The sequence below is a fragment of the Platalea leucorodia genome, assembly GCF_965183815.1.
Source record: "Platalea leucorodia genome assembly, chromosome: 16".
NCBI lineage: Eukaryota > Metazoa > Chordata > Aves > Pelecaniformes > Threskiornithidae > Platalea > Platalea leucorodia.
In genome coordinates this window covers 10,721,448-10,748,191 of record NC_138838.1, presented here as the reverse complement: position 1 = coordinate 10,748,191, position 26,744 = coordinate 10,721,448, and the positions used below count along the sequence as shown (strand labels likewise).

Genomic DNA, 26,744 nt, shown 5'->3' with positions numbered 1-26,744 from the left:
CTTTATTCCTTTATTATGTTGGTTTCTTTGTTTCTTTGGTTTAAATTTGAGGTTATAAAAGACACCCCAAAAAAATTAATTTGTGTTTTTGAAAAAAAGCTTTAATTTCTCTTGGAAAGCTGGCGTGGGGGTGAGGTGGCGGCGGTGGTCCCGGGCGCTCCCGCCGTGCCCGGAGCCGCTCTCGCCTCCTCCGCCGCAGCCCGCTGTGAGGGGCGGCCTTTTTGGGGCACCCCCGCGGCGAGGGGCCGCGTCCCCTTGGGGACGGCGTCTTCTGCCTGCGCCGGGCGAACGCCAACACGCGCGCTGTCGGCGCTGAAGTGCCGCTGGCGGTTCGCCCTCCCTACCCGCTTCGAACCCCGGCTTGCTTTCACGAGGAACGTCAAAGCTTTTCTTCCTGTCCTTCTGAAAACTTTTATTTTTTCCCCTTAAGGGAAATAAATAAATCGTTGCCAATTACCGTTATTGCCTTAGGTTTTAAATTTAGCTAAACACGTGAATTAGTGCTTTGCTCAGGTAATTAAGTGTTCAGTACAGCCATCAGTGAGCTGTTGGCTCGGCAGCGCCCGCCGCCGCCTCCTGGCTCCCTGGCCTGCCCAAATCAAGCCGGGATGGAGCCGCTGCCAGCCCTGCACCTCCTGCACGGCCCCCCGGCTGCCAGCCCCTCGCCGGGCCCGGCTCGCCGGCGTGCACGGCGGAGGCGCCGGAGCGGAGGACGCGGCGGTGGCAGTGGCTTTCCAGCTCACTCATGGCGCAGTCCTGAAACGGGGGTTTCTCGGTGGCTTTTCTGGCAGTCCCGGAGGGTTAACCGGGCTCTTCCCGAAAAGACCCGACTAAACCGCTGCGTGAGGGGTTACGAGGAGGGCGCAGGCCCAGGTGTGTCTCGAGTGCGAGCCTGATGCCATGGAGGCCAAAGAAAGACACCAGGAGAACTCCGTTCCATGCAAACTGGCACTGCTTGCAGGCTACAAAGGATTATCTGTACCAGTTTCATCTTGTGGCATGTAGAGAGCGCCTAAGGGGTGACTTGCCAGACTGGTTGTGGGGATTCCCCATCTCCCGGCTTTTCCTACTTCCCCTTCGTGGAGGGGGAAAAACAAACCCAAAGAGAAAAGAAAAAAAAGAAAAAAAAGAGAATGATTTTGCATATGATTACAGGAAAACAGACTTCATTGTTTCTGCCTCTTCCTCATGTTTTGCCCTTCAGGCTTTGTTTTACGTGCAAACAGACCTGGTGAGTTGCCCCTTAGCAAGGCACAGAGGGTTTGGCTGGATTAACGTTGCTTCCCTGGTTATTATTTTTTTTTAATCGGAGTGCTTTTGGTGCCCATTACAACTGAACTGAGCATTGATCAATTCTGTGCCTGAAAATCATTTGTCTTTAATTTGAGTGTTTTTTGGTTTTTCTTTTGTTGGGTTTTCTGTTTTGTTTTGGTTTTTTGGTTTTTGTTTTTTATTTGAACTTGCAATACGAAACTAAATCTAACCCTAAATTAACAACACCCTTTCTGGCAAGTTTAAAGAGCAGTATGGTGTTTGGAAATGTCTTTCAAGCCTCAAAATTGCCTGTGTGCACAAAACTGGCAAAACCCCAAAACTGAATCAAAAGAGCCCCCCTCTCCCCAGCCCCGAGATCTCAAGGAGGAAGATGGGTTTGTCACCGGCCTGGCCCGACGGCCGCGCACATTTGCAGCGACACGTGCTCTGGGAACAGTGGTGTTTTACATAGAGTCATTTCCATCCAAAGACAGTTTTCGGAAGGGACATCCTGGGTTTGCCACTTCCATCAGCAATGGTAGTGAATTGTATTCAGGAGCAGTAGAGTACGATCGATCTTGTGCTACAGTGTATGGGCCCGATTCATTACAAGAAAAATGGTTGGGGTTTTTTTTTCTTCTTCTCTTTTCCGTTGGGTTTTTCTTTTTCCTTTGCAAATTTGCACAGCCCTCCTTCATGCGTGCCTAATCCGAGAGCACGGAGCGCAGCACAGTTGGCCCTTACTGGGCCCTTTCTGCCAGTAAATGGAAAAGAGCTGGAAAACGCCCGGGGGCAGGTGCCTCCCACCACCCCTCCGCTGGCTGGGGAGTGCTTTGCCCAGAGGCTACCGGAGACGTCCCCATCGTCCCCATCGCCGCTGCCCCTTCTGGCCCCACCAGCTCACTCCAAATTGACCTCCTCCGCTCTCCGGCCCCGTCCTGCCGGCTCGTCCCTACCTTCCTGGCGTCACTGCCAGCGTGGTGGCTCTGCAGCACCGGAGCTCAGCCCGGGTGCTGGTGCCCGCCGGTGGGGCTGAGCGCCCGTGGAGAGCGTCCACCTCCAGGCATGCATCTTGGTCTTCCAAGGAAGCTGCAGCCCTTTCACTCCAACGCCCCGGGCTGCGGTGCGTGGGCACTGACCACCTCGGTTTCTCCCCGGGGTGATGTTCCTCCTCTTAGGAAACCTGCACATTTGTTTAACAGCGAAAGGAGCCCACCCGGGGACAGTTACCTGCACTGGGGCAGCGCCCGGCCCCGGTTCTGCGCTGCCTGGTCTTCCCTGCCCTCGTCCCTTCTTTTTCTATTGCAACGCGTGAGGATGCAGTCACAGTTCGCCTTGCTAGATAAACAAGTTCTTTTATCTGTCACAGCAGCTCTGTCCTACAGCCAGCAGAAAGGGACGTTTCCCCCTACTCGTGCTCGGTGCCACTCATAAATTCACGTCTAGCTTAGCCGCTCACGTGCCGGCAGGGTGAAGGCAGCAGCACTTCTCTTTATAAATCACGTGCCCAATCGACGTCCCAGTGATGAGGCGATAGCTGAGGTCCCTCGAGCAGACGGGGGGGTTTGGCCACGTCCGTTCACGCCGGGTGGGACTGTGCTGCCGAATCCCTCAGCTGGTTTTGACAACCTCATCCATTCTTATATTTTTTTTAATGAATTGGGACCTGAGCCACGGAAAACGAGCAAACTTAAAAGTCTGAATGCTGCAAACTCCTCCTAGACAACTTCACTATCAATGTCATGTTTCTTTTGAATTCACCTGACATATTTTACGTGTAAAACATTTTTGTCGTGTAAATGCTTTTTTTAAAATACAGTCATCGGGGGGGGGGACATATTTATCTTGCATTTGACATGGGAGGGATTCATTTGGCAGGAGAGCGAGACAAGGAAAATTTGGCAGGAGAGGGTTTTCGTTCCTTCCTCTTTGGTTCATTGACAAGTCTGAGATTTTTCCAGTTCCCAACCTGTTGCCACAACTATTCCTCCCTGAGGACTGGAGACAAAACCGATAAGGCCATCCGTAATCCAGCCCGGCCCCCGCTGCTCGGCTCCGGGAGGGGCCGTGCGCGCCTGCCTCGGGTGAGCGGCGCCGGCTGCCACGGGCACGCTTTGCCCGCCGAGACGGCCGGCGGCACGCAGCGCGGTGGGACAGCGCGGTGCCGCGGCGCCAGGAGCTGCTCCCCCCCCCCTTCCCTGACCCCTGGCACATCTGGATTTTGGGCGCCAGTCCCGGCTTGCCAGTGCTGCCTTTGAGCCCTGCGCCCCGACAACCCCTTACTGTACTTTATACTTGCCAGCTATAACAAATCTCGTAACGTGAGCTACTGACCTTGATGGTGAGTGTGAGCAGTTATGTTTTGTTGTTTTCTCTCTTGCTTGGTTGGGGCTGCTGTGAGAGAGGGTGTCTCTGAGGCATACTTTCCGGCCTCTCTTACACTCGGACGTGCACACCTCCTCTCAAACACTCTTCTGAGCGCTCTCAGCGGGAAGGTTTGTCCACACCTATTAATCCTCTCTCAGTGTCCAGCTTCTTGTTAGTAGCAGCTGGTTGCATGTTTTTTGCTTGTTCGGACGAAACGGTTCAAGAAACGACTCATATCAACTCTTGAGAAATGTCTCTATTTTTTTGTACACTTTCTTTCTTTTGATGTTTTTATTAATTTCCCTTACTTAAAAAACAAAACACCTGTCGTCCCGTAAAACATTTCACATCTCCCCTTGCCTGTTCTTAGAGTGTATGTATCTGTGGGACTGAACTAAATGCATGCACTGTAGTAGTCGTACTGGTAGCAGTAGATGTAGTTGTAGAACATGCATTGTTGAGTTGATATTATAGGTATCATCAACGTGAACTAGCGTGGCAGTTAAAAGCATAGCCTTGGTCTGATTGAAAGCGTAGGGCTATCAATACAGCAGAGAGCTGCTAACGGCTTGGATCCATAGTACCGTATTTGTTAAATCCCATTATCTGGAAGTTTAAATTGAAGCCGGCTGTAGGCAACCTACACCCTCTGTACAAGAACCCGCACATGCTGTTATGCTGATAGTAAATTTGCCTTTTTTTTTTTTTTCAAATTAAACCCCCTAGGAATTAAAACGCTGACTAGAACTATATTCTCTTATTTTTATTTTGTATTAAAAAGAACTTTAGATATTTTTAAAATCATTTTACAGTCATGGTTTCTTCATCAGCCTGTTACTCGTCCATATTAGCCCATAGAATCATTCGTTGGCAGTCGTAGCCCAGATGTGCCAGACGCAAATCACTCCATTTGGGTATCTAAATAATACCGTGTGCGTGAAGCAGCTTCCCGCAGGCTGTCCTGAGACACGAAGCGGTTGTTTTTAGGTCGTAAACCTTAAATCTTGTTACGCAACAGAGACTCTGAGCTGGTGGTGGGTCGCCCTCATTGCCATGTCACCCAGCTTAAGGGAACGTTTTTAAATGAAGATTTAACATTTCATAAATACCAGCATGAGGAGTTGGAGGCAGGTTCATCATCTTTGCCATTGAGCCAGCAAGTGCCTTTGCTTCTCGTGCCCGGTGTTTCTGTGCTAAACTTTTAAAATTCTTTCACAGATGAGGCTTGCAGACAGTAAATTTAACAGATGGTAATTGAGATCCCGAATTAGGCTTTTGTTTATTTGTTTAGTTTGTTGCTTGTCAGAAAACAACCTGCTGGGCGTAGAAAAGATCCTGTATGGCACGGTCACACCTTCCCTCCTCCCCGCGCCCCTCGGCCGTCCCCGCAAACCAGATGTGCGGAGTCGCAGCATCTCCCTGCTCCCCTGGGGACAGTCCGGGCAGTCTTTAGTGCACTTATTCCAGCAAGCGCTTTCAAAGGAAATAAAATATCCAGAATGGGCTTTCAAAATGTAATTAAGGATTTGTATCCGCTCCTTACTTCTAATAGAACATAAAGTAAATCAACCAAACAACCGCTTGGATGGGGCTGACGCAACGCAAGCCTGCGCAAGGCAATCTGAGCCACCCCTATTACTTTCCTTATTGCTAGCAGGGAGCTGAAACACTCGTGCATCGAGGGGGAGAATAATTTCCCCCTTAGATCTCAATCTGCCAGGGAGATGGGGGGACCCACTGTTTAATGCGCCAGGCATATGATGAAGTGAGGAGTGTATCTAAAAGTCAGCAGAGCGACAAATTGCATGGGGTTTAGGAAGCCTTGTCTTACGCTTAAAGAAGGTGCTCTAAAAATTTAATCTTGTCATTAGGCACCCATAGTGTTAGCAAATTACGGCCATAAAAAGTGGGACAACGGTTGGTCTGTGTGTGCGGAGGGAGAGAAGCCGCCACCGGCTCACAGCAATGTCGTAAGGAGGAGCGTTTCAAAGATCCAGCGATGAACCAATTTGGGATTTATACGGCCTGTTGAGAGGACTCCCTTGTGGCATGGCAGCTCTGATGGAACTGCTCTCCCTCTTTTATTCTACTATATAAAAGTACATAAAGTTTAATCTGAGCTATGTAATCTCAAAAGCCAGAACCTAACAAGTGGACCACTTGGGAGCAGCAAGAAGGCTGAAATTTCTCACTCCGCTGGAACCGCCGGTAATTATGAGACAGCGCCTGGCAGCTGATGCATCAGAAAATTAATGGCTGCATCAGATTTTATCTTTTGCTTATCTTCATAGCAGAGGCGGTCTGCGCCGGAGAGCATTGCAGGCGGCCCGGCAGGCAGGGTGAGGCGGAGGGACCCCGCACCGCGCGGGGCTTCGGTGAGGGGCGGACGTGGAGGCAAATCTCCCGGGTCAAACAGAACCGGCAGCGGGCAGGCTCCGCACGGAGCGCCCGCCGGCGTGGCCGGCACGCCCTGCGCCTCCAGTTAGCGTGGAGCAGCCTTAGGGGCGGCCGCTCTGCATTTCTCTGGGTGGTTTTGGCCTCGTTAGTGGCAATATCCTCTTACTCTTTTGTGAGCACTACACTTACTTTTCTGACTACTACCCCAAATTAAAAAAAAAATTTTTGTTTCGGTTCCGAAGTGCTGTGCTGGTCAGGGTGGGAATCACGCAGGTCCTTTCCAGAACGCAGGCTACACGCAAAAACGGTTTGTCTTATTTTACTGTAGGATGCCACTTCTTTATTTTTTTGATCCGCGAGGGACTGAGCTGCCTGCAGTGCCGAGTAGAAAATTCAGTAGATCTAAACCAATTTGGTGCTGCTGCTGTTAGGCCTTGACCACAGTGGCGGTCGTTTTACAGGGCTCCTGGCTGAAGTCTATTGTGGTTAAAATACATCAGCTTTAATCAATAATTTTGTAATAGAAAATCTTGTGCACTTGATAAATCATCTCCAGTGCAATTAGTGACCACCTCTGAAGTGCAGCCTTAAGTACAGTGGAAGTTAATCTTTAACGAATTTAGCAGCTAACTTTTAATAGCCTTTTCAGTCAGGAGAATTATTTTCAATGGGAAAACACTCCTTGGCAGAGCTCATCGCGGCGTCCCGGCTGACGCTTTTGACAGGCGGCAAGCGGTGACAGCGCGGCCGCTGCCTCGTACCGCGGGCAGGCTGCTTGCCCGCGCAGGGACCGGCTCGCTGGTGCACGGGACCACGCCACCCTCGCCGGGCAGCCGCGCTCCAGCCCTGCGAAGCCCTGCCACAGCCCGGTACCGGTGTTTGGTTTCCTTTCTCCCAGCGGAGGTGGAGGGACGGAGCTCTTGGCTGTTGTAATTAGACTTTGTTCCACGCAAGATGCAGACGAGTCATTGTAAAGTTTGAAACGGGGCCTTCAGCCTGCGCTCTCCAGTGCAATGAGATACTTGAGCACATGAGCACGTCTCGTGCATTTTAATCACTAAACGTGTAAAGTATAGTCGCTGAGCTGAGGGGTAACTTGCCTCTCTGGCAGCAGTCGCAGGCTCTTACCCATTAGTGGAACAACTACTAATGGGACACAGCGCACGTTTTTTTGTGATATTGTGAAGTATTTTCATGCTGGTTCTCTCCCCAAATGCTTTAAAAGTAAATACATAATTACAGGGTTGTTTTCCTCTCTCTCCTTTCCGAAATAGAAAACTGAAAAAGAAGCAGTGGAGTTTTTCCTTGCAGCAGATGTTAGCATGCATCTGGGTCTGGCTTAGCTTGAGGAGCGTGGTGGATTAGTAACTGCCAGAGAACGCAAAATTGGTCTGCAGGTGTACAAGCTTGAGCTATTGAAAAATAATAAATTCACACGGCTGGGTCTTTTTAAGGGTGTTTCCTGTTAGTTAAAGCAAGAGCCCAGAGCCGTGTGCCGTGAGGACTCTCAGGTGTCTGCGCCCAAATCCGCCCCGGCCAAGGGGCTGGGATGTTCGCTGCCGACAGCGGAGCTGGTGCCACCAGCTCTGCCCCAGGCACCGCGTGGTGGGCAGCAGCTTCCCTCGGCGTTCCCTCATCGATGAGCTCAGGTTTTCCTTTGGGGGGTGTTATCACCGGCCGTGCCTGCCGTGGGGGACCCCTCGCTCCGCCTGGCTCGGACACGGCCTCGGCGCCCGGCCGGCCGGGCAGGTCTGCTGAGGGTGCCCAGCACCTCTCTGTGCAGGCTCTCCCGTAGGAGAGGCTCATGGCACAGAAAGCGCCGGAGGTTCGTGAGCTGGATTTCTCTTCTGTTACCTGGATAACCCCCCTGTGCTCCCGAGCATCCATCCAGCCCTTGGGCGTCCGTCATCAGCAGGAAGGTGCCCTCAGGCAATGCCCTCCTGCTACAGCGACTTAAAATATGCAGTGAAACAAAGACCCGGTTTTGTTTTCATTTTCCTCCTGTATTGTCTGTTATTGTACAAAAGGCTTCAATTTAAAATTAACAGGAGTGATAGCCAGTTAATGTGGTACAGTGGGAGGCCAGAGTTTCTGTTGCTATGGCAATGGAGTTCGGCTCATTTGTTTTGTAGATGAGTAATTACTACGCAATTAGAGTAGGCTAAAAATAAAGGGGCCTTTTGTTCCCTGTTACTCATTAATATTAATAAAAGACCTGTCCGGGCTGTGGTAAACAATTAATGCAGATGTGGTTGCCCATGGTAAAAGTAGCAACAGCTTTCGTGTTACCCAGCACGAGGTGAAAGCGCCGGCGTCGCCTGGCTCGGCTCTTCCTTCATTTTAAATAGAAAAATTATTAGAGAGAGGTCTGCGTTAGCACAGCATCACGAGCTTTAGCCCTTATTTGCCAGTTGGATGGATGGTAATAAGTGTTAAAGCTTAATGTGCAGACACAGACAGCAGGTACAGCGCTGGGGTCAGATCCTGCGAAACAGCGAGCAGCCGCCGCCCTCCGAGTTGTGTGCACGAGAAGCGCGCTGGCAGCAGTTCCCTGATGCAGAAATCTCTTCATTTATCCCCCCTAGCCCGGCGTTGCCCGAGGCAGGGCGCAGGGCCCTGCCGCTGCCCGTACCTCTCCGGTGAGCAGCACCGGCTGCGGGATGCCCCGGGGCAGGAGCTGCTCCGCTGCAGGGCCAGGGCTTGAGCAAAGAGCTTGTCCGAAAACCTGAGCACGTGAAAGTGCGAGCGTGGTGCTGCTGAAATGGCTCTGGTGCGGCACATTACAAACATCGAGCGCCAAAAAAGAGTGGAAGAATACAGTCCCAAGCATTTGATGCAAAGTCTGTAAACATTAAAGCACACCAGATTTTAAATTAACTGTAAAACCAGTTAAATTGACAGAGAAACCTGTTAGGAAGATGACTAATGGGTCAGAGTTTATTTGCCTCTCTGTTTTATTTGCTTGTCTCAACGCAGCCGGTGAGCATCCCTTGTCAGCGGGGAGGGACAGCGGAGCAGCTCAGAGCCGGGCCATGGCCGGCTGCCTGGGCACAGGGGGGCCGTGGGGTGGTCCCCCCGCTCCCCGCGGCCCCGGGGTGCTCGGCACCCCTGGGAAACGCCATCGGTAAGGTGGAACCTCTCCAACGGGCAGCAGAGGCCCCGAGAGCCCCCGGCCCGAAACCCTCGAGTGCTGTGCTGGGGGGACGGGTTGCAGGCGAGGGGGAACCGCATCCCTCCCAAATTGTTTAACTAATGGAGGGAAACGTGGCACAGCCTCTGTAAGGTCGACATTTGTTTGTTGTTAAGGATCTAATTAGAAACATGAGAGGGAGCTGAATGGCTGCTTGCTCGGCTAATTAGCGACATGCACGAAGACCACTTTGAACTTCAAGGACACAAAGCTATTAGCGCTTACATCAAAAATGGATTAAACTTCTGTGCTTTTATAATGATTAAAGATGAGCTGCTCGAGAGGAAATCCTTTTGTAAGGCTGTGACAAGAGCTGGCTCCCTGATTGCAGCTTCTACAAGCGAAGCTTTGTGTGGCCTCCGTGTAGCACTCGGCCCGGCGCGAGAGTGACACCGCTAACTTGCAATATGGAAAATGTGATTAGGCAATAAATATTGATCGTTTGCAAAAAATTACAGCCGAGCTGGAAAGTGCACTTATTTGTCCTGCTACGTAGCTGTAGCACTTAGAAAAGCTGGGCTTGAATACATTGAATTTTGTGCCTTTTCTTCTGCAAATTGGTGCACATCAACAGCTTCCAGACGTGGCTGATGCTTCGGATGCGTTAACCGCAGTATTTAGCAGAAGCGGGTGCTGCTCCCGTGCCTGCAGCATGCACGAGAGGGACAGTGGTGGGTTTTTAAAACACCTGCACTAGCTGAATTTTTAGCTTGCCCAGGCTTGTGGAAACCGCCCAGCTCTTGCTCTCTGCTCACCTAAGGTAGCTTAGCAGTTGCTTTTTGTGTCCGTGCCGCCTGCTCAGCATCCGCGCTGGTGCCGGAGCAGAAGTCACCGCGCTGCACCGTGGAGGGAGGGCGCTGGGGCCGCGTCAGGAACAGTTACCACAAGATCCCAATTGCCATTATCACACCGACGTGGCCGGCTCGGTTCCTAACAGCTCGGGCTGCTGCGAGGTGGGGGTCCGCGGGGTGTGAAGAATGGTCGGCAGCCCCGCGCCGGGGCTGGGCGCCGGCGGCGGCGAGGACGGGGCTGGGCAGCGCTCCCTCCCCGTGCTCCGCTCACTTCCAGCAGTAATTGCTGAGCCGGGAGCCTGCTCACCGCCCACTGCTTTCTGTCGTTATCCCTGCGATATTTTGATGTGTGAAGCCGTTTCCGAAGGGGCTGCAGAGGCAGAACAACCTTTTAAAGTGTGACTGCAGATAGAAAATAACGTACAAATAGTACCTTGTTACGGCAGATAGCTGCTCTCAGTGTCTCTTGGCCTCATCACCACTTATTTTACTGATGAGCCCGACAGTTGTTTTATTTTATTTTTTTCCCTGCAGGGCCAATATAGCTGCAGGGGAGGGACAACTGCTGCCACTAACGCGGGGCTGCCCGGCTGCTCCCCCTTACAGAGCCATGTCGGGGGCGACAGGGGAGGCACAAAGCTGGTGGTTTGATTTTCCAGAGTCAGGACTGAACTGGCTGTCATAAGCAAAATATCTACGGCTCTTAACACTTGCAGAGGAGCTCTGTCTGCCACAGGCTCCTTACCGAGAGGTGTTTGCTTTTCAAGTCTACTTGGGAAGAGCCGGAGTGAAGTGCTGCGCCTTGCAGGTCCCCACGAGAGAGGTACTGAGTGGCACCTCTAATTGTAACGCTGGGGTTATTTGTTTTTCTGGTTTGTCTCCCACTTTCTGTTGCAGCTTTTTCTGTTTCAGGGAGTAGTTTGTACGTTGTTACTCTCCAGAATATCTGTGTGTTTCCAGCTCATTATTTCTGAGACGTTTTTGAGTTTGAGCATTGATCTGAATTGGAGGTGTGCCGTGTGCTGGCTCAGACATAAAACAACACGGTATGTAGAAGCGCAGATACAAGAAAGTGATGCTTCTGATAGTTCAGCCTGACCACAAACGAACGTGTTTGGGCCTCTAGCTGGAGCCGTACGCGGTGACTGGTATAGCAAAAAAGAGCCCGAATGTGAGTATGCAATTCTCAGTGCTGTGCCTGTGCACTGTTGCAGCCTGAGCAAGCAACCGAGAACCAGGAACGCCAACGTCTTATTTCAGACTGGCATTAATTTATACATCCAGTCTCGGGTAAATCGCATCTTGGTGGTTAGCATCTCTGAAAAGGAAGGTACCAGCTCCCGTTAACTTCAGCCATGAATGCACAAAGAATTAGCTTTGGCCAAGCTATCTATAACACGGGTGCAGTACTAGCTAATGATATTTATAAGGCTCTAAGCACTAATGATGTAAGATTTGCATGCAGTGCTGAAGTTTTCCCGCAGCCCTTAACCGTGGCTGGTTATTTAAAGTATCAGCATCACACTGTGACTGCTGGTCTGTTCGTCAGGCACGCTACGACGTGGCCATTAGTGCTCATGCTTCAGGACACATGGGATCCCCAAGGAAGGGCGCGATGGTCCCTGCACCGGTCACCATCGTTTTACTGTAATGTCCTCAGCAGCGTTTGTGCTTGGGTTGTTGCAAAGGCGGTGCGGCAGGCTTGAATGCTTGGATAACAGGTGCTGTTCCTTCTGTGAAAATCTTCTCTTGAAATCCAGCAGAAAATCCCAAGTGATTCAAATTAAGTGCCTCCAGGCTGTTGTGTAGTTCCCTGTCCCAGCTGGGCTGCTTGGGACCCTGCTTTGCAGCTCTGCTGAACCCGTCGTGGGCAGAGGGACGGGCAGCAGTGCGTGCGGATAAATACCGTCCGCTCGCTGCTGCCGACGGGACTGGGGGACCTGCTCTGCATCGGCTGCCCCCGCCGGGCTGCCGCCAAACGGCACCTCCCTGCCCTGTGCCCCCATCCCCTGCCCATTTCCATCCCTGTCAGCAGCTCTCCATGTTATTATATCATTTAGTCCTTCGAGCTGGAAGATGATGTTTGCAGCATGTTATATGAATTTTTCATAAAGAGGGAAAAACAGCCTAATCTTGTGAGCTTTGAGTCTTGGTAGTGGGTAATGGCTTTGATTTGAAGCATTTTGTCTTAATGGTAGTTATATTGAAAATTTCCTGCTGCTTTCAAGCACGTGTAGTTATTATCATAAACATTGATGGTAGAAATGCCTGCCAAATTGTGCGTGGCTGTTTATGGTAGATGAGAGAGCCATCCAGAAATTAGAGCACTGGATCAACAAGTTGTCAGGAAGCCCGTTTGTACGGGAAGCCACCCCGGGGCTGGTGGGACAAAGCAGGAGTGAGGAGCACCCTGGAGGAAAGAAGTGCTGGAGGTGACCGGCACCGGGTGTAGAAAATGCTTGGCGTGAGATTAAAAGTGAATTTCTGACGAGAAGGAGCTGTTTTAGAAGAAGTCGCGGTGTACAGAGGGAGCGCAGTCCCTTTCTGGGCAGAGCCCTCGTGCCGGTGGCCGTGCAGGGCGAGCCCCTGCTGCCCGCCTGCGCCCTGCCTCTGTCCCGGCGGCCTCTGCCATTTGCTCCGCTTGAAAAAATAAACTGATAACCTGATGCATAAAGCATGCATGTTTACATTTCATTCTTTTCTTTTTCTTTATACAAGTCGCTGTGTTCCCCAGAGGCGTTAGATAACAGGCTCTGCTTTCTGGGGAGCACCTTCATCGAAAGGCAGCCTGTCTGTGGCTGGCTTCTGCCTCCAGCCCTGCCAGAAGTAACTGCAGAGCCGCTCGCCCGCGTGAGTTGTTGCCCGGGGATAAGGAGCCCTCTTCGGGAGGTGCGGGCAGTGATCGAGTGTCGTTAGACTGGTCTCCAGGAGCGTTGGTTTAGTACTGACGGACGCACACCTTGGGGCGGGCGCATGCGGCCGCGGGGTCCCAGCTTTACCCGCGGCTGTGTCTCTGCAGGGTGCAGGAGGGGGACGTGGGCGCCTGCGGATGGGGAGAAGCTGGGGCGGCTCCAGCCATCTCCGTTCTGCTCTCAGCTGCTCTCTCAAGTGCAAAATGTATTTCTGGCTGCGATAACACGGCACTATATCTCATCCTGAAGTATCCTGCCTCTTCTCAAAGAGGGAATCCAGTAAATCGTGCGGTGGTTTCTTTCAGACTTGAGGTTTTGCTTGCCTGTGCACCGCGGCTGGGAAGGCAGCCACGAGTTTCTCTAACCGCATTTTGTGCCATTCTTCACCTTTCTTTTTTTTTTTTTTACTTCTGAAATATTCATATTTGTTATGTGTTAAAAAAAAAAAGCAAAACCACAGTAGTTAACAGTGAAGAGACTGCAGTAGGAGCCAGTCCTCCCCCTGCAATGGTGTTTAAGCCTTTGGGTTTTGGTGCTGTAGGAGAGGGAAGAGTGTTGTCACGGAAGGCTCCACGTGGGCTGTGCGCGGGGGACAGCCGTCCCCGTGCAGTGCCTGTCTTACACCTCTGTACGTATTTCGCCTGGCTTGTTTCCTTTGAAATACAATGTACTTTAGTGGTGCTTAAAAGTGTTGCTTTGTCATCACGTTTAATTTCCTAGCCCCTAAGGGACTGATCGTCAGCCCGGTACCGTGCAAGTTCTCCTTCTAGGACAGTAATGTCAAAATCCGTATGTTTCTTTTCCCTTTCCCCCCTCTTTCCCTTCGTCATTCATGGCTGAATTGAGTTTATTTTGGGTGGAATTTCAGCATCCAACTTGTTGTGCTTTACCCAGCTGCCCTCTCGCCGCAGCGAGACGTTTGGATCCTCGTTAGTGTAATACGCCGTTCGCTAAGGCAAATGTCATAATGAATCCTGACTTAGAAATTTCTCAAGAGTTCATCGAAAGAGAGTTTATCTTTCAACGGTGACCTTTCTTGTTGAAGGCGGATTAATGTATGAGCAGGGTCTGTGTTAACATGGCAGTTTGCAGGAGAAGGCACTTGATAAGCGAGCTCCAGCCAGCTCCGTCCCTGCTCCCAGCAGAGCATTTGGAAGCAGCGAGCCTCCGGCCTCTGCGTGAAGCTGGGCTGCCAGGCGCGTGTCGGGCTCCAGCTCTCGGCTCCGCGGCATAAATCATTTGTTGTCTGAACATTGCATCGAGAAGCATCTTACATGCATGTTAAATGTGGATAAAGACAGCTCTGCTAAAGGACGCCAAGATGAGCTAGTAATAAAACAGCCTTGCCCATTGAAGCGCTGTCTTGAGATTACGGATGCATTTTAAAATTCTCTCCATATTTATTTTAGCAGAAAGACTTTCAGTAGATTCTCCTTTGAGGAGACTCAGCTTGGGCGGAGGAGAGGGCTCAGTGAACATGACGTGCACGGTTGCACCAAACGCGTCCCTGAGACGAGACCCCGCGTGCGGGCGCGTGCTGCAGCAAGGAAGTGCGGCAAACCCTGGCGTCACCGTGTCCACGCAGGAATAGCGAAACCTGACCGCTGGACATACTAAACGTTGGCAATGGTTTGTGGCAAGGCCACAAGGACCGAGTCTAAGGTCCTTTTATCCGTTTCCAGCCCTGTCAGCAGTGGCATTTCTCTGTCTTCTCCCATCGCTTCTGGAAGAGGGAGACAGCACTGATGTTTGTCGTGGCTCTCCCAGCCCCCCCTTCCGACAAGGTCTGGCTCTTGCTGTGCCAGCTCTGCGCAGCAGATCCCAACTCCACCAACGCTTTGCATTAAAAAAAAAGACTGTTCTGGGGCTGCTTTATGAACCCACATTTGCTTCAGCATCTCATGCCCCATCTCGCTTTCCCTCGTTGCTTTTCAGCACTCCGCAAGCCACCACGGTGCTGGGCAGCGTAGAGCCCGAGGCTTCCCAAAGCCTGTCCCTCTGGCCTGCAGGCAAACCGTCACTTACTGATCAAAATTCACTGGCTCAGAGCCTTTTCCGTAAGAAATAGCACAGCAAATTCACAGTGAAGCAAACACTATATTAAACTTCCTTGTTCCCATCACTTCCACATCTCTTGGCTGCTGTCTCTTGATCTCCACAGGCATAGGAAGGAGCTCCTGGAACCCAGAGAACGGGGGCTAGTTGGGCTGAAGAAGATAAAAGTTGGTTAGTTGTGACTTACAGACACATCTAATCTTTTCCACATCTCTCCTGACCTTGATCTATCACAGGCCTTCCTGGTGACACTTGGGTTTGTAAGTTATGTGCAGAGGAAACCCTTGAGTTGGAGGCACTTAGCTGCAGTCTCAGAGCTGTGAAAACGTCCGGTGCAGGACAGTTTCCTGTGCAATTGGTTGGTAAATTGGACCTGAACCTTTTGGAGTGGGTTGGAAATGGGCGCTTTTGACTACCACCAGGACTTCCTGAGTGCTGGCAGTCCTTGGAATGGGAGGAGATGGCCCTGCCAACCCCCAGGCAACGCTGAATTGGTCAGCCAGGTCCTCCTGGCAATTCAAAGTCAGGAGATACTTGGTCAGCTCGGCCAGTATCTCCACTGGGACCGGGCAACAGGTTGGGCTTTGCTCCTGGTCTCCGTTGACTGACATCAAGACACGGTCCGTGGTTCCCTCCCCTCTCCTGGGACAGCATAATCCCCTGCCGGTTTTCCAGCAACGCGCTTCCGAACTTCTGCCCTTAATTATTTCCCGTTCTGACCGCAGGATGTCAGTGGCCAGGGGAAAGTCTCAGATTCCTTCCAGCCTGCAAGACATTAATCTTAGTGCTCTGCGATTCCTGCAGCTCACAGCAGCCGTGGACAGCTTCTGCTTCCTCTGGCAACTGAGCTGACATCGGGAACTCTGTCATAAAGATATATCTCTCCAAGGAGTCTTAATTTTTCTTTGAGGACTGAAACAGTATCCACAGTCTGGAGGATTTGGAGAGTTTTCTTTCTGCTTCATTTTAACCTCAGATTATTCCAGGTTTGTGTAAAACAAATTTGTTTCCAGCTATTTCTTACCAGAATGCATCGCATTTTGCATGTTGGGAAAGTCGTTCAAGGTCCCTTTGCTGTTGTTCCAGCGCGATGGTAAAAGTGCCTCTGGCTCCAGGTGAGCTTATGTGCAGCTATTGTAGGAAGACAAATATTTAGCAACTCACCATGGCTGAGTGAATCATTAAAATACAGCTTTCTGAGGAGTGCTTAGCCTCCTAGTAATTACGAGAGTTTTTCTGTTTCATTGATTGGGTCTGGAGCAAAGTGTCATCTCTGTAAAAGCTTCCAGCCCTTTCTATCCAGTTGTGCAGGCAGCTGTTCCGCAGGCGGGGCGGAGCGGTGCCGGGGCCTCCCCAGCCTCCACGCAGCAGTTCCCGGGCGATGGAGCGGCGGGCGTGCTTTTGGTGTGCCCGTTTTTCCACAGGCCCTCCTGTGAGCAGGGTGGAGTATTCAGCTGATGTTCAGTGGATAGAAAATTACCTTTTTCTTACATTATGTACCCACAATCACATCTGAATCACCAGTTGCCAGCTCTTTCTGCACGTATTAAAGCCAGTGTTTCCAGTATTCTTAGAGATGTAAATGACAGTGGCCGGGGTGGGATGTTTGGGGGGGCACGGAGCGTCTCTCCGTGGCTCCTCGGTCTCCGTTTGCTGTTCTCTTTGCAAGCTTTCAGGACACGGCAAAGCATGTCCCCTTGCCACCCGTGCACGGTTCTGGGTTAATAACGCAGAACTCCCTCGGGATGCCGCGGTGTATGTCTGTCTGTCCTGTTAGCCACGGCATCGCCACGGCTCGGCAGCATCTGCTGCTCCTCCCCGCGGTGGATGCGGTGGTGGGTGGCTCTGGGCATCGCGTGGGCAGTTGCCTGGGGCCAAGGCCGGTCCCTGCTCCTGGCCCCGAGGCGGTAGCGGTGCAATGGGCTCTCCTGGCGCTGCTGCCGAGATTCGCAGGAGTATTTTACTAACAGGATCCCCCTCGCCTTGCCGTGTCCCTCTGCCGAGCTCCTGCCTTTGCTCAGAGGGGCCAACTGGGTTTTCTGTGTGACTTGGCAGTAAAACTCGCATCCATTTTATTGAACCTGAAGGAAGAAAAAGGGAAAAACGTGCTAGCTTATAGTAATAAAAGGGCTTTTGAACATCTCAGCTGGATATTTTTCTTCATGAGCGAGAAGGCCAAATGTTATCTTGACACTTAATCTTTAATAATAAAAAAAGGTGCTTTGTTTGCCAGTGAATTCCAAAATCTGTTTACTCTCTCATGCCTTATTTCTTTTAACTTGCTAGCTTAGATGTCCTACTTACTTTCCCCTGCTACTAGTTCAGAGCTACATTAAATCATTTATTTTGTAAAATTTACTTTCCTGTCATTGCAGAGCCGACAGCTGCCGGGTTGACTTTTTTTGACGAGTTAATTAATTCATTTGACAAATGGGGACCTCTTGGGGCGGCAGTGCAGGGGGAAGGAAGGGGCCAGGGCAGGAGAGGTGGTGGCCCAGCAGCAAGCCCAGGCTGAGCCCACCGCAGCCCGCAGAAGGTGCCACCAAAGCCTTCCCTCGGGCTGCCCTTGTCGGGAGAGCAGGGCTTTCTCCCGGGCTGGTTTCCATCCCCAGTAAAACCCCGCAGTCGGTCAGCGCGGCTCTGACCTGCGAGCTAGCAGCAGAGGGTTATTGCAGGCTATCAAACTTTATAGACCCTTTTTAGTGCTTAATGAAGATACGCGGGAGGTTGCAGCCAGAGGAAAAGGCTGAAGAAATCTTGGCGCAGCCTTGAAGGTGGAGGCGATGGGATCTGCCGCGGGCCGGGCACCTGGTTGTACTGCTGCCTGCAGAGCCCGGCCGGGGCTCCCGGCTGGGTGCCTCCCAGGGAAGGCTGCGGTGTTCGTCACCGCCGCTGGACTTGTCCCGTCCCCAGGCGCGTTTGCAAAAGCGCGCTCAGCCTGCGTAACCGGGAGGCTCGAGGCCAGCTGTTAGCCCTTCGCAGTGTGTGTCTCGGCGCTGCCGGTACCTGCACGCGGCGGGGATGCGGTGAGACGGTAGTTGGGCGTCACGGTGCGGGCAGGCAAGTCTCCGTGCGCTCCCGAAGGACCTTGCAAGTACTGCTCAGGTGTAGCTCCAGCTTCCCGCAAGCCATTTCCATCCAGCTCCTCCTAGTCCGCTAACTTTTCTTTTGCATTGAAACCTCTTACTCATAAATTTTACATCCAAGAGCAACTGTGAGAAATGCCAGAAGCCTGATCATCTAACATGCTTTAATATCTAAATTTATTCTTTAGTACCATTCTTATTTACATTGTTTTTCTGTCTCAAAAAAAAATATAAAGGGAGGAAAAAAATAAAATTTTCTTTTACTTCCACATTAGGAGGTGAGTTGTCATACACCCTCTGGAATTCTTTTTTGCTTTTGATCTTTATTTATTTGTTTAATTTTGGTTGATGTCCCAAGCATGGTTTTGGAGACGAAGGTAGGTCTTCGCTCTCCAAATCAAAAGGAAAAAAAAATAAATAAAACAATACTCTCCTTGGTCACATTAAAAAAAAATTCCAAACTGTTCCATTCCATACCATTTAAAGAAAAACAAAATCAACTATTGAACTATTTCTACAGCTTACTGATTTAAAAGGGCGGGTTTTTTTCAAAAGTATCGAATGGATCCAAAAACGATTTTACTAGACGCGATTGAAGTTATTTGCTGTCAACATTTTAATATCAATATTACCACAATGTGTAGTCTCAAACTAGTTCCTTTGTAGTTTGCATGGGATGTGAATGCTGTCTCGGCGTGCCCAGACCTAGAGAACTTGTTACTACTGCATGAGCATCAAGTCAGATGTTGAAAAATATCTATTATATTTTGTGATAATTTGGTGAAAATGAGCACCTCCAGTCTCTGGTTGCAGTAGTGTGTTGAATGATTGTTCTTTTTTTTTTATATATATCCATATCTATATTTTTGGAGCTCTAAGCTTCGTAGTAGTACGGGCTGACTCTTATCCAGTACTTGCTCTCCTATCGCATGGCCTTGGTTAAGTGTTAGAAGTTGGGCCTAGGCTGTTTATTCTGGTGTTTGGCTTTGTAATAACGGTGCATGCCCGGCGTCTGGCCTCATACCCAGCTTTATTCTCTGCACACCAGTCTTGAATAGCTACAGTGCTCAACCGAATTTTGGCGCACCCGCTTCCCCGGCAGGCTCCAACCCAGCCCGACCCGGAGGCTTCCCCGGGGCCAACAGCCCAGGGCCCGTCGCGGACCTCTACGGCACGGCCAGCCAGGACTCCGGCGTGGGTAACTACATAAGCGCCGCCAGCCCGCAGCCGGGCTCCGGCTTCGGCCATGGGATCGCCGTAAGTACCGCGCGCGCCGGCGCCAGAGCCGCCGCCCCTGTTTCTTGGTCGAGGGGGTGGGTTTCATTGTTTAATGACATTGGGGAGGGTATGTTGGGTTTTTTGTTAATTATGACCTGACAGCGAGCGTAGCGCCTTGCTGCTGTAGCCTGCTAGAGCTATGCCCAACCCACTGGCGCTGCCAGCCGGCTGGCCGGCGTGCCGCTCCAGGTGCCAGCTCGGCTAGAAACGCTTGTCTGGTGCCTTCTGCAGTCCAGACTCGACACATTTCAAAAGGACATATTTAATAATTACGGGCTTTAAAGTTTCTGCTTATTCTATACGGGCTTTGTATCAGCCCAACCGCCCATCCCAGCTGATGGGCCCATTTGCAGACAACGCAGCAGTCCCTGCTCCTGCCTAAACGAGGAAAAAAGCGGTTCATTAATTCAGCCGGCGGGACCCCAGGGTTGCCCACAGCCACCCCAGCAAGGGGACGGCCATCCCGCCGCTGGCCACGGGGCTGTCCCGCTCCCCGCCACCCATCCCTGTAACTGCAGCATCCCTGTGGACGGGGGGTGGACGCTGGCATTTGCCAACCCCCTGGGTCACTTCCAGCTGGGTACAACATCACTAACAGTCCTTAAAATCTGCAGGTTACAAGTAAGTCGCTTCTGGTTTGTTGTCAAGTCATTGGAAAAGTAATTCTTTAATGCCGCGTGGGTCTGCAATCTCACTAATTACGGGCAACGGAGATTTGCTTAACAAAGCTGCATGCTGGTTTTCAGATCGCGCTGTTTTACCTGTGTGTGTTAGCATGAATGTGGTTGGACCTCTTTGGTGGCTGTCAGTCTCCCAAACAGAAAAACTGCAACTGAAGTTGTTTCCCTTTTTTTCAGCAAAACAATTTGATGTTTTTCCCTCTTTTGTGGTAAAGATGTCAGAGTACAGAGGGCTCCCCCAAGATCCCTCAAACTGAGCGGAGGATTTCACTCTTTGACCAAATCGGATGAGTGGGGGGAGCGGGAGCGTAGTGCAGACAAAAGCTCCTGAAATCGTGTTATTTTTATTGCATAAGCAACCAGTACCCAAAAAGACAAAAAAAAAAACGCCTGATGCATCCATTTGTGCCCTCGTGCTCCATTCCCGTCCTGGTCCTGCCCCTCCCGTGGTCACGCCAGGGACTTGACAGTCCCTTCGGATCAATGCTGGTACCAAACACGGGATATTATTGCTCCGCTAAGAGCTACATCAATTTAAACCGCCATCTCTCACCACTTACAACACCTCTTACTTCCGTTTTTCACCTAAAGAAAAAGACCTGTTTGTTCTTGAAAACTTGGGCACTTTGGCCTCGGCAACATCCCCATTTTTCAAGTAAGAGGATACGAGGTGCAAGCCTGGGTATCCGGATTTGTCTGCACTAACACTTCTCCGAAGAACGATTTTGCATTTGACTTGCAGATTGGCAGCCTCTTAATTTCCCCCAATAACTGCAAAGAATCCCGTAGCCTTTTTTACATATATATTTATTTAACCCTGTCCATTTACTAACCCTGGTTTAAAACGAAAGAAGGGAGAATCCAAAGCTTATTTTTGCAACCGGGGGAATGAGATTATGGTCTTGGAAAGGTAACCGTAGGGTTCAGCACACCGAGCCACTGGTGACCAGAACAGCTCTCGGAAATACCTATTCATGCTGGCAGCACGGTCTTTCAAGTCCTTTGATAATTTCTTGCCAAAATTAATAATCATCTGTTCCCATGTATAGAGCACTGATGAACTTAACAATTGTACAATTTTAGGGACCTTTGATTGCAACGGCTTTTACAAATGGATACCATTGAAACGTTACACATGGTTGGTTGCCATCTCACTTGGAGGTATTACAGTATATACCATTTGTACTTTGTGCTAAACTACCATCTCCCCTATATTTACTTTAAGTGAACAATTTTTTATCTTCATTTCGTCTTTCCTTGGCCTTTAATCATTCCTTTCTGTGATTTATATTATTCAAATCAGTCTCACGGGTTGGAAACTGGAAGGCAGATCGGGAGCTAAACCCCCAAAAAGTCACGTTTCCGTGTTCATGACACTTGGTGCAATAATTTGGAGAGTCAAAAACCCTGCAGAAAACCCAGCGATCCCAGAAACCTGTGGGGAAACGACCAAGCTGGCAGCATCCCGATGGGGATTATAGATCCGCTACCAAGGCACTGGTCTAAAAATAGGCGAGCCCCACTGCTTTATTACAGAGAAGCCATCATTCTTAATTAAGTGCTGTACCAAATATTACAGCTAAAAGATAACATTGTAACTAGTAACCATAGAGCAATTATCAAGATTAAAAAAAAATTAAACCTAAGCAAATTAAATTAAAGACATTACCTGAGTAATGCATCCTTGGATCGCTGCCAGTTTCCTACCCTTTGAACTAAGCTCAAGTTAATTAAATGTTTAATTTTATTTTTATTTTTATTTTTTTGGCCTTTGGCATATTCATCTTTGCAAACAAATATTCGTACACCGAGAATAGAGTAGATGAGACAAGTCAGTCAATGAAAACCAGAAGTTACCCCCATTAAGTGGCACAGGTTTACCTCTAGAGCTCTTAGTCCATACAGACAAATGTCATGGACGTGACAGATTTTATTTCTCTGCCTTTTGCCTGGCACTACCTGATCAATGTCACATGTTTTACGTTCAAAATTGGTGTATGAAATTAGAATTACAGTTAGTCAAGGGGCTGGAAACGGTGGAAAATGTTTGGAGGTTTTAAATTATCTAAAAATAGATTTATACCTAAATACTAGTGGATAAAGGAGTTTTCTGTTTACTCCTCATCTACCCACATACACCCAAGATTACCTGAAATTGTTCCGTCAATTGATTTGCTCCACCAAGTAGTATTTTTTATGGGAAAGAAAAAAGTGGCATAAGCGCTCTTGCTTTAATCCCCGTTATTATTTGCACGTATCAGTGTATGTTCACAGATCAATTTGTCAGAATCCTTCACGTTTTCTGGGCCGTCAGCCTTTGTAATACCGAGGTGGTACACAACGCCGGCTGGAGACCTCAGCAGAACATCATAATTCACGCTAATAACGCTGCAATGAAGGCAGCGTTCATCAGATTAATGTATTGTAATCATTTTACACTTACCACAACACATCAAACTGTAACCATCATTTACTGGCCAGTATTAAGACTCAAACCATTAATGACTTAAAAACAGAAAGTGCTTTTAATGTTGCTCATTACTAATTAAAATAGATTGCGAGAGGAGGAAATGAGCCTTATTATTAATTCCTCAAGGACCACTGAGTTTGAAATTTTTATTGCGGCGGCGCATCCCGAGGCGCCTGGTCCCTCGCCCGCCCCGGCTGCCCCCGCTCCCCGGGCCAGGACGCGGCGGCAGAGGATGGATTTGGCTGAGCTGCGGCTCCCCGGGGCAGGGACCGGCCGTTCCCGCAGACCCGCGGGGCCCTGGTGGGACCTCACCCCGGGCACGGCCGTTTGGGGATGGGTTTTGGAGGTCACCCCCAAAAACGTGTGACCGGGATGCATTCCTTGCCGCAGCCAGCCCTGCGAGCGGCTGCCTGCAGAACCGGTCCCCTAATATTTATTTCCATCTCAACATTGAGCACCGGCAGGAACAGAGCATTAGAAGCTGAAGGCTCTGTTATAAAATAAATCATCACTACTGCAGTGTGCCCATGTAAAAGTTGTTACCTTTCAAGTACTTTAGCCTTTAGAAAAAACTCATTTTACCGAAGCCGTGTAAATTCCTGGCGTAACAGACGCCTGAGGAACAGTTTTTGTCTTTCCGATACATCAAGTCGCATTTTATTGTTCCTAAACCAGACTAGCACACAGCTAAGCCCAGCCTGCCTGGGAACGCGCTGCCTGCCTGAAGTCCAGGCTTAGCTGGCAGGCTGCTTTCCACCGGGATGGAGCTGGAAAGTAAGAGCAGTAAATACATGAAATACGCTCTCCCACGGCGGCCGTCCCAGGAACGCCTCTGCGTTTCAGCCGGGTCGCTCCGGGTTCACCCTTGGTGTGGATCAGAGCACGCCGCGGCTTCGCGAAGCGTTTGCAGACACGTGGGGGTTTTTGTTAAAAATCCCACTTGACCTCGTTTAATTCTCACTCTCCGCCGTGTCCTGTTTCTGCCTTCTCCTCCCTGCAGAGTCTCTCTGGATGTCCGGGCAAGACGGGGCGAAGTTTCTGAACGGGCCCACGTTTGGGTGATCTCATCAGACTTTGAGCACTACATCATCACCGATAACGCAAACAAACTGGAGGTGGCACTCGACGGACTTAGGTTGTTTAAAATCTCTCTCATCATCTCATGAATCTGCTGTACTATAAAAACAACAGATTTAAAAGTATGTATATAAAATCCATTTCTTGTTCGTTTTATTTTCTTGATGGGTTCCCCCCCCTCTTTTTAAACCTCTCCAAATCACATTTTTTCGTAGCATTTTGACATAGTCTCGTAGCCACGTAGTTCTAATTCTTTGTGTATCTAGCAAGAGCCTAACCATAGTGTAACTGTTTATATTAAGGGGTTTCTTTCGTTTTTCTTTCCCCCCCTCCTCTCCTTCTCCCTTCTGTTTTACGTAGTCGTTGTTGCTTAAAGGATGCTGAGATGGTGACAGGAGTCTCAGCCGCTGGTACCGGCTCTGCAGCCGCCAAGGGTGGCGGGGGGAGCAGAGCCGGCGGCGGGCACGGTTTCGGGGCGGCCTTGCAGGGCGCGGGGGGCGCGGGTGAGCAGCAGGTTCTCTAGCCCTTCTTTTCGTTTGTGGCGTCTTCGTTAACCTAATTCTATCTATTTTCGGCAATAAGGCAAGGACTACAAACTTTTTGTGCGTCCTTTTTCTATAAGTGCTTTTTTTTGTTGAAAGAGGTGATATAAGGTTTTTTGAAATTGTGAATTCTGAAAAAAAAAAAAAAAATACTGTAAATACAATTCCATTAACTACATATAAACTATTAAGAAAGAGAAATACAAACCTATTTTTGTGATGGAGTCAGCCTAAGGCAGTTTCTCTATGAAAATGGACGAAAAAAAAAAAGACAGTTTGAGACTTTTTGACCAACTGCCGGAGCTGGCCCGCGGGAGTTAGGTGATGCACACACTGGTCAGCTTGCTCCGTAGGCGTGGTAGACCTTCCAGCTCTCCTAGCGTCATACCAGCATCTTCGCTATCAGACGTGCACAGCTTACAAAGGAACAGTCTAGTGGTATTTTTTTAATTTAAAACCTGCTTTTCCCAAGACTGAAAAAGAAGCTACGATTTTCCTATTTAACGCATTTACGGTTCAAAGCACACCTTTTTTTTTTTTTTTTAAATTTTTTTTTTTTTTTTAGTTGTTGTTTTAAACTAGATCAACTTGCTGTCCAGTCATTTCAGCTGCTCTGGGCACCCTGCGCAGCCCGGGCGGAGGCGAGGTCCCTCCTCCGCGCTCGCCTGCTGCAGGCGGAGCGGCTTCCAGGCTTGCATGGTTACCTTTTTTATCCATTACTTTCTGTATTAACAAATTAGGAAAGCGACTTTGGTTTTGTTTTTGGTTGGTTTGTTTTGTTTTTTTTTTTTTTTTGGGAATACCTCAGTGCTACAAGTTTCACCCTAGAAGCAACGGAAGATTTTAATTTATTGTAGTTGTAAACAGAATTTAAAAAAAAAATAAAGTATAAAACATCATTGCACTGTGACTGGTAGGGGAAAAACTGACAGTTTCCTATTTGCACATGTTTAATATTTGGCTGTTATATATATGGTCCTCTGTTGGGGGAGGAAACTTATGAAGGATATTTTTTAATTTAATTTTTTTAATATTGGTAAATAGGCCTGCAACAGCAAACTAGAAGTACAACATGGTAGGTGGCATTAAGAACATACTGTAGTGTGGATATATTTCTTCTTTTTTTAACGTAATATTGACGAGTTTTATTAATATTTTTTTAAATTGTTACGTTTATAAATTTGGTACTTTAGGTACAGCCAGTATAAGACACTGAATGCGACATTTGTTAAAAAGAGCTGCTGCACTCCTATTTTTGTAAATTTTACTAACAAGTAGACTAATGTAGACATTCAATAGACAAGGTAGAGCAAGGCATCTTTAACAAAAACAAGGCACCATACTGCTAACCGAAAGGAGAAAACCTTGTTTTTCTTGTTTTTAAAAAAGAATCATGCTTTTTATGTAATGTTTTAGGTTTTTTTCTTATTTCAGAACAACCAGGTTTAAGCAAAATGCTGGACGCTTTTTAAATATTGAGACTTGATCAAGTAATAAAATAAATAAAACAATTCTTTAAAAAATAAAAACGAAAAAAAAAACAACGAACCAAATTCCCTGGAATTCAATGTACCATCAGGGAATTTTTTATTGATATTTTGTCAATGTTGATGATGTACTGTACTACCAGTTGGTTTTCCTCTCCATTCCCTGTCACCTCATAGAATATTCTTTGTTGATCATTGTTGTATGTTAATAGTGTATAAAATGGCTATCTTGTAAGAGTGCTGTCCTGATGCTAGTGTAGTGAATTTTTCCCCCCCTCTTTCTCTCTTCCTCTTCTAGTACATATTGGTAGGTGTATCGTAATTAAGGTTAAAAATTTAGATGTAGTTATTCAGATTTAGGACCAGTAAGGATAGAACTTTCTCTTATTTAAGACAAAAATGCTAATAATTTTGGGAAGGTTTTCCTTTTTTTTTTCTTCTTCTTTCCTCCTTTCTTTGTTTTCTTTTCTCTTGATTTTTTTTTTTTCTTTTGCTGATCTGATGCGGTTTCAACTAACCAAAGGTCTCACAATGTTAAAAATGCTGGCAAACTCCTAAGGCATTTGTAGATCCCCACCCTTGACTTTGAGAAGGGGATGTGCCATACTACCTTAAATGCTAATGCTAGATATGCAAAACTGGATTTTTTTAATTTATTTTTTAAAAGAGGGAGGCACGGTATATTAAAACGATTTTACTAAGAGAAAAAAAAAAATATTTTTTTAAGAATGCTCAGAAGAAATTGCTAATCTGTGTGAATATGTTTTAGATGTTTATATACCTTTTGAGAAGTCCCAGTGGCCCATAGCACAAATGTCGTGGAATCCAATATGTTTTGATGTGGCTACCTAGACTAAGGTTCACGTTAGTCCCCCACTCATCTAGAAGTCCATTTTGAAGGTTTTTTTTTTTACCTTTGTTCGTTCGTTTGGGGGTTTTTTGTAAATTTTTCAGCACAAAGGTTCAGCTCCACCTTTGTTTTAGTCAAGCACAGCGAGTGAAGGATCGTTCCAAGGGATATTGCCCTTTTCTTTCCAAATATCTCATACGGACCCGCTACCCCCGGAGCGACCAAAAAGAGAGAGATTTCCATCTCGTTGTGCGACATGGGCACCCCAAGCGCCTCCCCAGCGCGGGCAGCGGCGCAGGCAGGTTCGT

General features: G+C 48.8%; 1 protein-coding gene across 4 annotated transcripts in view; it reads left to right on the top strand.

Moving 5' to 3' along the window:
- Positions 1–23,699, top strand: part of MSI2 (musashi RNA binding protein 2) — a 259,854-nt gene extending 236,155 nt beyond the window's left edge. For 2 of the 4 annotated variants that reach the window (XM_082328703.1, XM_082328702.1), the window contains 3 exons: positions 19,155–19,309; positions 21,094–21,171; positions 23,481–23,699. In XM_082328703.1, coding sequence (XP_082184829.1) covers positions 19,155–19,309; positions 21,094–21,135 — 197 coding nt within the window. In that variant the 3' untranslated portion in view covers positions 21,136–21,171; positions 23,481–23,699. Of the gene's footprint in view, positions 1–19,100; positions 19,310–21,093; positions 21,172–23,480 lie in introns of all 4 variants that reach the window. The other 2 variants (XM_082328700.1, XM_082328701.1) reach the window with 2 other exon arrangements.
- Positions 23,700–26,744: the final 3,045 nt, after the last annotated feature.